The sequence below is a fragment of the Salmo salar genome, chromosome 01 (genome assembly GCF_965601325.2).
Source record: "Salmo salar chromosome 01, fSalSal1, whole genome shotgun sequence".
In the NCBI taxonomy this organism is placed as follows: Eukaryota; Metazoa; Chordata; class Actinopteri; order Salmoniformes; family Salmonidae; genus Salmo; species Salmo salar.
The window spans coordinates 72369644-72386340 of record NC_138291.1 but is presented as its reverse complement, the minus strand read 5'-3'; the positions used below and the strand labels follow the sequence as shown (position 1 = coordinate 72386340).

General features: G+C 45.0%; 1 protein-coding gene across 1 annotated transcript in view; it reads left to right on the top strand.

Moving 5' to 3' along the window:
* The window catches only part of LOC106607945 (attractin-like protein 1), a 358398-nt gene that overhangs the window by 188144 nt on the left and 153557 nt on the right, over positions 1-16697 (top strand). Inside the window, exon 26 of the mRNA XM_014205458.3 lies at positions 12929-12990. Within this exon, the coding sequence (XP_014060933.1) occupies positions 12929-12990 (62 nt within the window). The remainder of the gene's footprint in view (positions 1-12928; positions 12991-16697) is intronic.

The following is a 16697-nucleotide window of genomic DNA, read 5'->3' as shown; positions in this document are numbered from 1 at the left end:
TCGCTATACGACTTCATGACTTCATTCAATCTTTATATACCAAAGACGAAAAAAGTACGAAAAAAAAAAAATAATAATAATAATAAATGTATGAAATGTATGCATTCACTACTGTAAGTCACTCTGGATAAGAGTGTCTGCTAAATGACTAAAATGTTAATGTAAAGAACATATTGTAGTTGGGGCAAACATGACACTTACCACTGAATTCATATACATACAGGATATAAACCCTGAGAGGAATGAGTGAGTGGAGCACCTATCGGTTTAAAAGGAGTGTACTTGTGTTTACTCTTGAAAACGGTAACGTGTTTCACACGTATCGCTGAGGATCACTGATTAGCATACTGTGTAGGTGGATGTCATACTCAGCTAATGCCTTGCTGTGTCAGTAGGTCTCCTCATGAATATGCTAATGGTACCGCATGTCCAGTTTTCCTGTGGAGAAGCACTTTCTCTCATTCTCTCACTCGCTCTTTCAACCTTTCTCTCTCTCTTTTGATTTTCCTTTCTTGGACACACACTCTTAATTTCACAGACTCACATTCACACAGTTACTCTCCTATCCCCTCCCCTCTGTGATCCACTGAACCCCTTTCCCTATCTCTCCCATCTCTTATTGATAAGTTGAAATCTCTCTTTTACTGTAGTTTTAAACAAGCGGTTATTCGCCAGGCTTTGGGAATTGACAACAGCTCAGTTACTTCACTGCCCCTCTGACCATCACATGAGGTCCACCGTAGGCCTGCCGTAATGACTCTTCTGTCTTAATGTGGGCCTCTGAGCCTTGGAGTCATATCATTCACTTCAGAGACCTGTGACTATCTCTTCCCTCTCCTCTCTTTCTTGGTTTGGTCTCACTCGTAGTAATTGCAACTCATATAGGTTACTATTGAGCTTTAGAGGGCACTGTCACTCAATACATTCTTAGCCTCTGATCTCCAAACAATTTGATTCTAGTAGAGAGGGATTGGAGCAGGGACACAGGCCTATGGTATGGGACTGAGTGTGTGTGGGAGAATTATCATCTTATTTATCATCTTATGTGATCTTTTGACAGTCCCCTATTCATTATTAATACAGCTGGCCTGCTATTTACAGAGGTGTGGACTCGAGTCTGACTCGAGTCACAAGTTTGATGACTTGAGGCTCGACTTGATAGAAAATAAAATAACTTGAGACTTGACTTGGACTTGGAGCCTCAAGACTCAGGACTCGACTTTGACTTCAGTCTAATGACTTGAAATTATCTGGCCAGGTTTTGTAACGTTCTGTCACTCATTTTGTGGCACATTGTCTCTGTGGATTACTCTCCACGCAGACAGAGACGGTAGCCGCAGCGTCACACTTGCAAAAAATGTGCAACATATTGGCTAGTGAAACGCACACTCGGCCCTCTGATTGGACCAGCATAACTGTCAATCAACACAGGTCGGGTGAGCTAGTGAACAGATTGCAGATTTGCTGTACAGCTATAGGATCGGGTATTGTGCAAACGTCAAATTGTAGGGAGAGAGTATTGCCGTAAGTTAATATGCAGGTCCAAGGAATATTAACTGTTTACTTTGCAAGCTCACCAGCAATGGAGCGTTAAGCAACAAGCACTAGCGTAGGCCTACTGGTATTTTGGTATGCAATTGCTTGAAATTGATCATTTACTTATGAACCTTGCATTTGGAATTTGTTGTTAAAATGTATTATTCGATAATCAAAATATGTTGTGGACAAAATTGTTAAAAGGGTTGTCTGGCTGCCTCAATAAATAGACAAAGATTTGTAGTTGATCAAGTAAAGCCTGTTTGTTTACATTTTCTTTTACTAGACTTGAGTCTTGTCTTGGTCTTTAAATGCACGACTTGGAATTGACTCGAGACTCGACCCGTTCTACTAGTTGGGTCTCGACTTGAGACTCGGACCTTGTGACTTAAGACATGCTTGTGACTCAAATAATAGTGACTTGCTCCCACCTCTGGCTATTTATAATAGACATGTTCCTATTCAGTTATGGCAAGGTAGTAGAATCCCCCTATAAGCGGAACTCTTTCCACTTAATTTACATATTTTCACATTGACATATTTAAACAGATCTAATTAAACATTTCTATTCACTAACGCAAAGTTACGTAAATCATTGAGCACTCTCCTATATGATCATGTTCAGTTCTGCACTCCCCACTCAACCTGTTTGTAGTGAGGCATTCAACTGCAAGCCCTTTTAACCCCACAGCCCTGGCTTTAATCCCAGCCCTCAGAGATCCAGAGCCAACAGAGATGTGGCTGGTTTTATGGCCATTTTCCCCCCCTTCCTGCCTTGCTTTAAACCACAAACACTGCTCCTAGTGATCCATCACAGAACACACACCATCAACTGGGCCTTCTCCAAAAAAAACTGCAGGCCTGCCGAAAGGGATCCGACTCTAGCAAACTCACAGTGCTCCAATTTCCTCAAAGAGCTTTTTAATGGAACAGAGCAAAAGGCGGGTGAGTGCTCAGATTTTAAAAAACAACAGAAAAGGATTCTCTTTTATGATGGAGGGATTTTGTCCATGCAAGCAGTTGTTGTCAGGAGGAGTGATGTGGCCGATTTCCTCGACTCCCAGTGCCAACCAGACCTGGCGATGACGCTACCGCCGTACGTCTCCTGCAGAAGAGGGCCAGCCCCGTACTGCTTATCGATTGTTGTAGCTTTCCCAACTGCGGCTGTCGTAAATTGAAGGGCCGTCCTCACCGGCGTGCATCAGCCGTAATATGTGTGTGTGTGGGGGGGGGGGGGGGGGGGGGGGGTTGGTATACTTGAGTGCATTGACTGTAGACCAAGGCTTCCATCTGATATCACCCTTAATGGCGTGTCCCTCTGGACGAAAATCAGCCTTTCTCAATGTTTTTCATTGGAAGGCAATTTCACTAGAAACGTACATGCCAGTAAATCACTTAAACCCTTCCTCCCTCACCAACTACCCTCTGAGGTATTCTTCGAACATGGCCAGGTTTTTGACAGGTTATTATTCCCAAAAAGCCATGTGTTTATGTCTTGACTCACCTTTTATGCATAAGAATTAGAATGATCTACCAGAAACATATGGAACAGCACATATTGTCATGTTCGTCGTAATGATTGGACCAAGGCACAGCGTGAGTAGCGTTCCACATCTTTATTATAACGTGAAACTTCAGCAAAATACAAAAACAATAAATGATCAAACGAAACGTGAAGACAGTGAAATGCAAACAGGCACCTACACAAAAACAAGATCCCACAAAACAGTGGGGAAATGGTTGCCTAAATATGATCTTACAATCAGAGACAATGCTAAACAGCTACCAAGCACACGAACATAGAAATAAACAACATAGAACACCCCCAGTCATGCCCTGACCTACTATACCATAGAGAACCAAGGGCTCTCTATGGTCAGGGCATGACAGTACCCCCCCCCCCCCCAAAGGTGTGGACTCCGGCAGCAAAACCTGACACCAAATAGGGAGGGTGGGGGGGTGATTAGTGTCGGTGGCGGCTTTGGTGTGAGACGAAGTACCCGCTCATCCCGCGGATCCGCCAACATCGGGGGCGGCTCTGGTGCGGAACGAAGAAACCGCTCATCCCGCGGATCCAGCCATGGACCCAGGCTGAACACTGTGCCTGGACTGGATCTCGATGCCGAGGAAGGCTCCTGCCATGGAGCGGGACTGGACACCGGCCCTGGCCTGGACATCGGTGCAGAGGAAGACTCCTGCCATGGAGCGGGACTGGACACCCTGTCTGGACTGGGCATCGGCGCCGAGGAGGGCTCCTGCCATGGAGCTGGACTGGACGCCGTGTCTGGACTGGGTATCGGCGCAGAGGAGGGATCCTGCCATGGAGCTGGACTGGACGCCGTGTATGGAAGCTCCGGACCTGTTGACCCTCGCTGAAAGTTCCGGACTGTTAACCGTCGCTGGAGGTTCTGGACCGTTGACCGTCTCAGGAGGTTCCGGGCGGTGGACCGTCTCAGGCTGTGGACCGTCTCAGGAGGTTCCGGGCTGTGGACCATCTCAGGAGGTTCCGGACTGTGGACCGTCTCAGGAGGTTCCGGACTGTGGACCGTCTCAGGCTGTGGACCGTCTCAGGAGGTTCCGGACTGTGGACCGTCTCAGGCTGTGGACCGTTTCAGGAGGTTCCGGACTGTGGACTGTCTCAGGCTGTGGACTGTCTCAGGAGGTTCCGGACTGTGGACCATCTCAGGAGATTCCGGACTGTGGACTGTCGATGGAGGTTCCGGACTGTGGACCGTCGTTGGAGGTTCCGGACTGGGGTGATTAGTGTCGGTGGCGGCTTTGGTGTGAGACGAAGTACCCGCTCATCCCGCGGATCCGCCAACATCGGGGGCGGCTCTGGTGCGGAACGAAGAAACCGCTCATCCCGCGGATCCAGCCATGGACCCAGGCTGAACACTGTGCCTGGACTGGATCTCGATGCCGAGGAAGGCTCCTGCCATGGAGCGGGACTGGACACCGGCCCTGGCCTGGACATCGGTGCAGAGGAAGACTCCTGCCATGGAGCGGGACTGGACACCCTGTCTGGACTGGGCATCGGCGCCGAGGAGGGCTCCTGCCATGGAGCTGGACTGGACGCCGTGTCTGGACTGGGTATCGGCGCAGAGGAGGGATCCTGCCATGGAGCTGGACTGGACGCCGTGTATGGAAGCTCCGGACCTGTTGACCCTCGCTGAAAGTTCCGGACTGTTAACCGTCGCTGGAGGTTCTGGACCGTTGACCGTCTCAGGAGGTTCCGGGCGGTGGACCGTCTCAGGCTGTGGACCGTCTCAGGAGGTTCCGGGCTGTGGACCATCTCAGGAGGTTCCGGACTGTGGACCGTCTCAGGAGGTTCCGGACTGTGGACCGTCTCAGGCTGTGGACCGTCTCAGGAGGTTCCGGACTGTGGACCGTCTCAGGCTGTGGACCGTTTCAGGAGGTTCCGGACTGTGGACTGTCTCAGGCTGTGGACTGTCTCAGGAGGTTCCGGACTGTGGACCATCTCAGGAGATTCCGGACTGTGGACTGTCGATGGAGGTTCCGGACTGTGGACCGTCGTTGGAGGTTCCGGACTGTGGACCGTCGTTGGAGGTTCCGGACTGTGGACCGTCGTTGGAGGTTCCGGACTGTGGACCGTCGTTGGAGGTTCCGGACTGTGGACCGTCGTTGGAGGTTCCGGACTGTGGACCGTCGTTGGAGGTTCCGGACTGTGGACCGTCATTGGAGGTTTCGGACTGTGAAACGTCGCCGGAAGCTCTGGACTGGGAACTGTCGCCGGAAGCTCTGGACTGGGAACTGTCGCCGGAAGCTCTGGACTGGGAACTGTCGCCGGAAGCTCTGGACTGGGAACTGTCGCCGGAAGTTCTGGACTGGTAACCATTCGCCGGAAGCTCTGGACTGTGAAGGCGCACTGGAGGCCTGATGCATGGGGCCGGCACAGGACGTACCGGACTGGGGAGGCGCACTGGAGGCCTGGTGCGTGGAGCTGGCACAGGACGTAATGGACTGTGGAGATGTACTGGAGACCTGGTGCGTAGAACCAGCATCAATGGTACCAGTTCGATGACACACCTCGCACGGCAAGTGCGGGGAGCTGGCACAGGACGTACTGGGCTGTGCAGGCGCACTGGAGACCTGGTGCGTAGAACCGGCATCAATGGTACCGGTTCGATGACATACCTCGCACGGCAAGTCCGAGGAGCTGGCACAGGATGTACTGGGCTGTGGAGGCGCACTGGAGACCTGGTGTGTAGAACCGGCACACATGGCACCCGGACAAATGACACGCTCCTCAAGGCGAGTGTGGAGAGCTAGCACAGGACGTACTGGGCTGTGGAGGCGCGCTGGAGACCTGGTGTGTAGAATCGGCACACATGGCACCGGACAAATGACACGCTCCTCAAGGCGAGTGTGGAGAGCTAGCACAGGACATACAGGGCTGGGAAGGCGTACTGGAGACCTGGTGCGTGGAGCCGGCACAACTTTCACCAGACTGATAGCACGCTCCTCAGGACGAGTCCGGAGAGCTGACTCAGGTGGCATTAAACCGATAACACGCTCCTTAGGGCAAATGTCGTGCATCCTCCACCAATTTTGGGCTTTCTATGTGGCCGCGAACCCCGGTGTCGTCGCTGTCCTCCATCATAACCTTCCGTCTGCCGCTGCTGCCAAGGAAGGCGATCCTTTCCTGCCAAGATTTCCTCCCAAGTCCAGGACCCCTTCCCATCCAGGATCTCCTCCCAAGTCCAGGATACACTCTCCTCCTGGGCACGCTGCTTGGTCCTGTTGTGGTGGGATCTTTTGTCACGTTCGTCGTAATGATTGGACCAAGGCGCAGCGTGAATAGTGTTCCACATCTTTATAATAACGTGAAACTTCAGCAAAATACAAAAACAATAAATGATCAAACGAAACGTGCAGACAGTGAAATGCAAACAGGCACCTACACAAAAACAAGATCCCACAAAACAGTGGGGAAATGGCTGCCTAAATATGATCCCCAATCAGAGAAAACGCTAAACAGCTGCCTCTGATTGGGAACCATACCAAGCACACCAACATAGAAATTAACAACATAGAACACCCCCAGTCACACCCTGACCTACTATACCATAGAGAACCAAGGGCTCTCTATGGTCAGGGCGTAACACATATTTCTCTCTGTTCAATGTGAGGAGGACATTAAAAACAACCAAACTCGTAGCTCTTCTGTTAGGTCGACTTCTGCTCTTGGCTTAGTAAAAATATGTAAAATAAATTATGCCTGCAAACTTATCACATTTCTGTGAATGACTTCAGCGTAGAAAAAGCCCTTTTGACAACTTGTAGCTGAAGGCAGTGGCTTTGGATTAACAGCAGGCTCCGCGTGGCCCAACATTGTACAGGTATAGTCATGGGGAGGAGGGGAAAACAGAGTTGATCATTGGGACAAATGTGATAGTTTGTGACAGGCAGAACTTAGTTTGCGTGTGTGGTGGGGGAGCAGAGGGGAATTGGTGTATGTTACACATTCTTATCCTTGTAGTTTCATTTGTGTGTTTACTGCTATTGTATGTAGAGTACTGGACTTCTTCCACTTTGTCCAGTTAAACTTGGTTAAGCAGGCCAATGATAAACAATATAAAACTACACATTGTGGAGTTTTATGCTGCATCACCGGGAGCGGTAGGTAGCCTAGTGGTTAGAGCGTTGGGCCAGTAACCGAAAGGTTGCTAGGTTGAATCCCCGAGCTGACAATGTAAAAATCTATTGTTCTGCCCCTGAACAAGGCAGTTAACCCATTGTTCCTAGGCTGTCATTGTAAATAAGAATTTGTTCTTAACTGACTTGCCTAATTAAATAAAGGTTAAATAAATAAAAAATATCACTGCTTGATATGGCAAAGGGCTACAGAGGGTGGTGCGGACAGCCCAGTCCATCTCAGGGGCTGAGCTCCCTACCATCCAGGACCTCTATATCAGGTGGTGTCAGAGGAAGGCCCGATTGCCAAAGACTCTGCTACTGTCTGGCTCTTGGACCAACAGGCTCCGAGACAGCTTCTACCCCCAAGTCATAAGCCTGCTAAATAGCCAGACTGCTAAATACTCAATAAATGGTACCCAAACTACACTATATATACAAAAGTAACTGGAAACCCCTTTAAATGAGTGCATTTGGCCATTTTAGCCACATCCGTTGCTGACAGGTGTATAAAATTGAGCACACAGCCATGCAATCACCATAGACAAACATTGGCAGTAGAATGACCTAGAATGACCTTTCAATGTGGCACCGTCATAGGAGGCTTCCTTTCCAACAAGTCAGTTCGTCAAATTTCTGCATTGCTAGAGCTTCCTCTGTCAACTGTAAGGGCTGTTATTGTGAAGTGGAAACGTCTAGGAGCAACAACGACTCACCTGCGAAGTGGCAGGCCACACAAGCTCACAGAATGGAAGTGCTGAAGCGTCTTTCTCTGTAGTGATGAATTACGCTTCACCATGTGACAGTCTGATGGATGAATCTGAGTTTGGGGGATGACAGGAGAACGATACCTGCCCGAATGCATAGTGCCAACTGTAAGGAGGAGGAATAATGGTCTGGGGCTGTTTTTCGTGGTTCAGGCTATGTCCCTTAGTTCCAGTGAAGGGAAATCTTAACGCTACAGCATACAATGACATTCAAGATGATTCTGTGCTTCCAATTTTGTGGCAAAAGTTTGGGGAAGGCCCTTTTCTGTTACAGCATGACAATTTTGGGTATTTGGTATTTAATTAGGATCCCCATTAGCAGCAGCTACTCTTTCTGGGGTCAACACAAAACATGAAACATAATACAGAATGACATAATACGGACCATCAATAGACAAGAACAGCTCAAGGACAGAACTACATACATTTTTAAAAAGGCACACGTAGCCTACATATCAATGCATACACACAAACTATCTAAGTCAAATAGGGGAGAGGAATTGTGCCACGAAGTGTTGCTTTATCTGTTTTTTGAAACCAGGTTTGCTGTTTTTTTGAGCAATATGAGATGGAAGGAAGTTCCATGCAATAAGGGCTCTATATAATACTGTACGCTTTCTTGAATTTGTTCTAGATTTAGGGACTGTGAAAAGACCCCTGGTGGCATGTCTGGTGGGATAAGTGTGTGTGTCAGAAGTGTGTGTAAGTTGACTATGCAAACAATTTGGGATTTTCAACACATTAATGTTTCTTATGAAAAGAATAAATTATGCAGTCAGTCTCTCCTCAACTCTTAGCCAAGAGGCTGGCATGCATAATATTTATATCAGCCCTCTGATTACAATGAAGAGCAAAACGTGCCGCTCTGTTCTGGGCCAGCTGCAGCTTAACTAGGTCTTTCCTTGCAGCACTGGACCACACGACCGGACAGTAATCAAGATTAGACCAAACTAAAGCCTGCAGAACTTGCTTTTTGGAGTGTGACGTCAAAAAAGCTGATTATCTCTTTATTTCGGCTAGACCTCTCCCCATCTTTACAGCCATTGAATCTAAATGTTTTGACCATGACAGTTTACAATCTAAGGTTACGCCAAGTAATTTATTCTCCTCAACTTGTTCAACAGCCACACCATTCATTACCAGATTCATCTGAGGTCTAGCACTTAAGGAATTATTTGTACCAAATACAATGCTCATAGTTTTAGAGATGTTCAGGACCAGTTTATTATTGGCCACCCATTCCAAAACAAACTGCAACTCTTTGTTAAGGGTTTCAGTGACTTCATTAACTGTGGTTGCTGATGCGTATATGGTTGAATCATCAGCATACATGGACACACATGCTTTGTTTAATGCCAGTGGCAGGTCATTGGTAAAAATAGAAAAGAGTAGAGGGCCTAGAGAGCTGCCCTGCGGTACACCACACTTTACATGTTTGACATTAGAGAAGCTTCCATTAAAGAAAACTCTTTGAGTTCTATTAGATAGATAGCTCTGAATCCACGATATGGCTGAGATTGAAAAGCCATGGCACATATGTTCTTTCAACAACAGGTTGTGGTCAATAATATCAAAGGCTGCACTGTAATCTAACAGTACAGGTCCCACAATCTTCTTATTATCAATTTCTTTCAACCAATCATCAGTCATTTGTGTCAGTGCAGTACATGTTGAGTGCCCTTCTCTGTAAGCATGCTGAAAGTCTGTTGTAAATTTGTTTACAGAGAAATAGCTAAGAGCTGTCAGCAAGCTTATAGGTCTGCTGTTAGAACCAGTAAAGGCCGCTTTACCACTCTTGGGTAGCAGAATTACTTTGGCTTTCCTCTAGTCTCAGATAAAAAATATGGCAGATGCTGTATACAATGCCCCTTTCACAAGGCGAGGTCCATACAGAAATGGTTTGTCGAGATCGGTGTGGAAGAACTTGACTGACCTGCGCAGAGCCCTAACTTCAACCCCATCGAACACCTTTGGGATGAAATGGAACGCAGACTTGCGAGCCAGGCCTAATCGCCCAACATTAGTGCCCGACCTCACTAATGCTCTTGTGGCTGAATGGAAGCAAATCCCTGCAGCAATGTTCCAACATCTAGTGGAAAGCCTTCCCAGAAGAGTGGAGGCTGTTATAGCAGCAAAGGGGGGACCAACTCCATATTAATGCCTATGATTTTGGAATGAGATTTTCAACGAGCAGGTGTCCACATACTTTTGGTCATGTAGTGTATCTGCACTGACTCTATCTTGCACTGACACTCACTAGACTATGTATACACACCATATACACACTCACACCTCTACATTGACACTCCCACACAAAACCCACACACATTCACATACACTACATACACCCACACACATACATACACATTACACATATACATGCACACTCACACACTTTTACCCTCATCATTTGCTGCTGCTATGTTCTTTATTTTACTCTTATTAATATCTATCTTGATGGTTAGTCACTTTACCCTGCCTTCATGTACATATCTACCTCGTACCTCTGCACATTGATCTGGTTCTGGTACTCCCTGTATAATGCTCAAGATGAGCATTCACGTACCTGCTGCGTTTTGGTCCTCCATTTCTACCAACGACAACCGTGACACCTCTTGTGTTACTATTTTTAGAAAGGGCTCATAAGCAAGAATTTCACGGTAAAGTCTACCCCAGTTGTATTTGCTGCATTTGACAAATAACAATATACCTGAAAACATATCAACACGCCATTCAATATCCCCTTGCATGAGCTAACAAATGAGAAAATCACTATAGTTGAATGTACCATTGAAAAGTTTAGTCTCTCTCAGAGCTTTGGATTTACTGTATATTTGCCGTATTCAATTGATCTACAAATCTGGGAGGTAGATTTAGTCATGCACCTCTCTCATACTAATCATGGAACGGGAGAGAACATGTGGTTCTGCAGCTAAGGCAGTTTGCATCGCAAAGAAAAAGTGGTCACCTTATGTAACTTATGTAACGGTTCATAGCAACCACTAGCCTTAGGTAAAGCAGATATTTAAACCTCTTGAGGACCCCTTCGAGATAAAATTCCGTTAACGGGATTGGTTGGACAACAACCAGTGAGATAGCACGGCGCGAAATTCAAAAAAAATAATCTCAAAATGAAAATTCAAGTATTATACGGCATTTTAAAGATACTCTACTCGTTAATCCAATCACATTGTCCGATTTCAAAAAGGCTTTACGGTGAAAGCAAAACATTAGATTATTTTAGGATAGCACCTTAGCAAAAAAAAGCAATTTTCCAAGCACGGATAGCCGTCACAAAACCAGATATACAGCTGAAATGAAGCACTAACCTTTGACAATCTTCATCAGATGACACTCCTAGGACATCATGTTAGACAATACATGCATTTTTTGTTCGATCAAGTTCATATTTATATCCAAAAACCCAATTTTTTACATTGGCGCGTGACGTTCAGAAAATGTTTTCTCCCCATAACTTACGGTGAATAGGCACATTCATTTACAGAAGAACTCATAAACGTTGACAAAATGTATAACAATTATTTAAAGAATTAGAGTTAATCTACTCCTTTATGCAACCACTTTGTCAGATTTCAAAATAACTTTATGGAAAAAGCACATTGTTCAATATTCTGAGTACAGAACTTAGCCTTCAATGCTAAGCTATACAGTTAGCCAACAACCACGGCATCGACAAATCTCTAAAAAATATGTTAGAAATATTTTCTTATCTTTGCTGATCTTCGGCGGAATGCACTCAGAAGGGCACCCACTTCCACAAGAAATGTTCATTTGTTCTGCAAAGTCCATCATTTATGTCCAAATACGTCCGTTTTGTTGACCCATCCAAAACACTTTACAATGCCATGTGGCGTGGACGCAAATCCATAGACGAAATGTTAAAAAGTTCCATTACCGTTTGTAGAAACACGTCAAACGATGTTTACAATCAATCCTTTAGGGTATTTTTTTACGTAAAATTGCAATCATTTTACAACCGGGCAATAGGTATTCATCCCAGAAGAAAAATAAAAAACATCGAAGCCACGTGCATGCGCGTCACGAGACACCTGTCCTCAGACTGGCCACTGATTGACTGAGCCACAATTTTCTGCCCGGTAACAGGTGACGGATGAAACCAGTTCCTAAAGATTGTTGACAGCCAATGGAAGAGTTAGGAGGTGCAACGTAAATCCTATGTCACTGTAGTTTTTCAAGGGATTCAAAAGAAAAACTAAATTTCTAATTTCTCCCACTTCCTGATTCAATTTGTCTCAGGTGTTTGCCTGCCATATGAGTTCTGTTATACTCACAGACACCATTCAAACAGTTTTAGAAACTTCAGAGTGTTTTCTATCCAAATCTACTAATAATATGCATATTCTATTTTCTGGACCAGAGTAGTAACCTGTTTAAGTTGGGTACGTTTTTCATCCGGCCGTGAAAATACTGCCCCCTAGCCCCAAGAGGATTTATTAATCTACAAAACAGCGGTTTCACATGAGTCCTTGTTACATGTGTGGGTAGGTACACTATTATTGCACGGTCATGCACAAGATCATTCATGTCTGAAAAATGGCTTTAATTTAGTTAATGATCATTTTAGACTTTTCGCTTTAATAGTTAACCGCAAGGACTGTGTAATGTCATTGATTGGCCAGAAAATCTACTATCCTGGTTTCCCATGACTGTAACAGGCCCTGATTAGCAGGGAAGGAAGATAGTCCACATTCTGCGGAACTTGAGGTGTACATTGGAAATGAATCCCCCTGCTGTGTGTACTGTCTCCAGCCAATCAGTAGCATAAACTACTATATTGAATTATTCTAATGGGAACTCTGTCTACTTCTGTTTCTTGTCAACAACATATGTTTTATTACAGTATTATCAATCTGTCCACTGTATGTAATGTATTCAATGTCTTTTACATCCTTCTCACATACTTATTTTCTCTGTCATTTCTTCCATAGATCGCCTTCTCCCAGCACAACAGCATCATGGACCTGGTGCAGTTTTTTGTCACCTTTTTCAGGTACGTACCATTTAGATGGAACTAATAAGGCAAACAAATATGCCGTTTTCCATGGTTAATCCCTTTCTGCTTAATAAAAAAAGACAACAGACCTAATTATGTCTGCTGTCTCCAGGCCATCTTCTGCCAGTCAACCAGTTTCACCGAATGAGCCGATCACGTGCGTTGTTAGTGCTTAATTTGAGACAGATCTTGCCGGAACAGGATCCGGCACCTCTCCGTCTTAGACTGTTTCGTTCCGGGACATATTTGGCCAGATCCGGTACATCTTGTGGCATGAAAAAGTTTTTAAAAGTATCACTTTTTTGAGTAAAAGCGATCAAAGTTTATTTGAATTTCAACTTCCTTAATTGTCTGGACCAACCTCCTCCTGTATGTATGTATATATGTGTATATGTATGCATGCGTATATGTATATGGATATATATATTTACCCAAAAAATATATGGGGGATTGGAAATGATGCAGACAATTACATTGATGGAAGCAACATTCTTTCCGCAACATTAAGCTGACCCACCTCTTTAAAAAAAAAAGAAAAAAAAGAGTTGATTCGGGTTGGGTCGACCCGGGCTTATGGTTTGTGTAACATTGTAACCTATGTTTGAGACCAATGCATGGCCATAGTTGTGTGAGTAGCACGTCTGTATCTCTCACAGAACTAGAATTAGATTCACTTTCTATGATCTTTCTCTCTGCTCTGATGGACATGAGCCTGCAACTCTCATCTCTCCAGCATTGCATAATTTTGCCACAGAGGATCAACAGCTTCTTTTAAAAAATTGCCTAGATATGGATTGTGTGTAACCCAGTAACAAGGCATAGCCTACAGTCGGGAATGCGCAGCAAATCTGTCAGTGCACAGCATGCAGACAAAACAGGCTTTTCGCAATATTTCAAATACAATTGCGGGAAAACAGGTTGGAAACCAAATGGTGCCTGCTGAAAATAGAAGACATTAATCTGTCTGCCGTAGGCTAACAAAATATTTGATCAACTTCCAAATATTGTTTTACAAAGTAAAACAAGAGTGAGATATAGGCTTTTGGCACGAACGTATTGGCCATCTCTGGCGAGTGAGCTGGGTGAGTCAGTGAAACTGAAAAGCATGTTTAGGACTATCATTTCCTCCTCGTATTGTAGCCTACAGTATGTCTCCACACACCTATTGATGAATTCAAGGTTGTTTTTATTGATCTCAGATTTTCTGTTAGTAAAAGTAATTTAGATCATTTGTGTGGTATTAAAAAAGATTCTGCCTAAGTCTCCAGTCATGTAAAATGATTTAGAATTGCATGAAATGCATTTATAAAAGGCTGTGTGTAAATGCCTGTCAGAGATATCCTTGATAGCAGGAAAGGGGTAGAGTCAAGTGCAGGAGACTGTGGTCCGTTTGAACAGATGTTTAATAATCACCGATAAATAAAGTCGCCACAAGGCAGGGTGCGCAGAATAAGACAGGAGGACAGCTCCAAAATCAAAACACACAGGACACAGCCCGGCAACCCTAATGCCTAATCCAAAAATTACACGGCGTAGCTGAAGCAGCGCAAAATGCCGACTATCACAAAGAACATGACATGAAACAATCCCGCACGAATTCCCAAACAAAAAAGACAATCTAAATACCCCCCCACTAATGACTAACAAGGAACAGGTGCGGACCTAGACAGACAAAACCAAAAGACACAGAAACGTAGATCGGCGGCAGCTAGTAGGCCGGCGGCGACGACCGCTGAGCACCGCCCGACCGGGGAGGGGCGCCACCTTCTGTGGACGCTGTGACAATGCCTCTACTCTACTGCTCTATGCCACTACACAAATGCAATGATATGCATGCAGTGCTTTATTATAAAGGTGATTTTTTTTTTCTTCTCATCCCTTCCGGTACCTCAGAGTTCCCCAGGTCACCCCCCCTCTCGCGCTCTCAGCAGCTCCTGATATCCAAATTAAACACTGTGCATTGTGCTTCGTTATTGGCAGACAAGTTTGGAAACCACCAAAACAGGCAGAAATTTCAGGCGGTCTTTTCAAACAGCTCTTACATCAAAAGGGCATAATCATAATTTTCACAATTTCAGTATTATTCCAACCTCATAGTGTGGAAATACAGTTGAAGTCGGAAGTTTACATACACTTTAGCCAAATACATTTAAACTCAGTTTTTCACAATTCCTGACATATAATCCTAGTAAAAATAGTTTTAGGCCAGTTAGGATCACCACTTTATTTTAAGAATGTGAAATGTCAGAATAATAGTATAGAGAATGATTTATTTCAGCTTTTATTTCTTTCATCACATTCCCAGTGGGTCAGAAGTTTACATGCACTCAATTAGTATTTGATAGCATTGCCTTTAAATTGTTTAACTTGGGTCAAACGTTTCGGATTGCCTTTCACAAGCTTCCCACAATAAGTTGGGTGAATTTTGGCCCATTCCTCCTGACAGAGCTGGTGTAACTGAGTCAGGTTTGTAGGCCTCCTTGCTCGCACACACTTTTTCAGTTCTGCCCACAAATTTTCTATGGGATTGAGGCCAGGGCTTTGTGATGGCCACTCCAATACCTTGACTTTGTTGTCCTTAAGCCATTTTGCCACAACTTCGGAAGTATGCTTGGGGTCATTGTTCATTTGGAAGACCCATTTGTGACCAAGCTTTAACTTCCTGACTGATGTCTTGAGATGTTGCTTCAATATATCCACATCATTTTCCTTCCTCATGATGCCATCTATTTTGTGAAGTGCACCACTCCCTCCTGCAGCAAAGCACCCCCACAACATGATGCTGCCACCCCCGTGCTTCACGGTTGGGATGGTGTTCTTCGGCTTGCAAGCTTCCTCCTTTTTCCTCCAAACATAATGATGGTCATTATGGCCAAACATTTCTATTTTTGTTTCATCAGACCAGAGGACATTTCTCCAAAAAGTACGATCTTTGTCCCATGTGCAGTTGCAAACCGTAGTCTGGCTTTTTTATGGCGGTTTTGGAGCAGTGGCTTCTTCCTTGCTGAGTGGCCTTCAGGTTATGTCGACATAGGACTCGTTTTACTGTGGGTATAGATACTTTTATTCCTGTTTCCTCCAGCATCTTCACAAGGTCCTTTGCTGTTGTTCTGGGATTGATTTGCACTTTTCGCACCAAAGTACGTTCATCTCTAGGAGACAGAACGCGTCTCCTTCCTGAGTGGTATGACATCTGCGTGGTCCCATGGTGTTTATACTTGCGTACTATTGTTTGTACAGATGAACTTTGTACCTTCAGGCGTTTGAAAATTGCTCCCAAGGATGAACCAGACTTTTGGAGGTCTAGAATATTTTTTCTGAGGTCTTGGCTGATTTATTTTTTGATTTTCCCATGATGTCAAGCAAAGAGGCACTGAGTTTGAAGGTAGGTCTTGAAATACATCCACAAGTACACCTCCAATTGACTCCAATTTTCAATGGTGTGTGTACTGGGAGCGGAGTCAATATGCCAATATGCCAAAGTGCAAAACGCGCAAACGGTCACAATAATTACGTACAAACAAATAAACATACCTCGTGAAATAAAACACGGAATAAACGCACACCAGCATAGCGCGTCAAACATGACACGTAACACGAAACAATCTCACTCAAAGACATGAGGGGGAACAGAGGAATAAATACATGTAGTGTGATTGTTGAATGAAAACCAGGTGTGCAGGGAACAAGACAAAACAAATGGA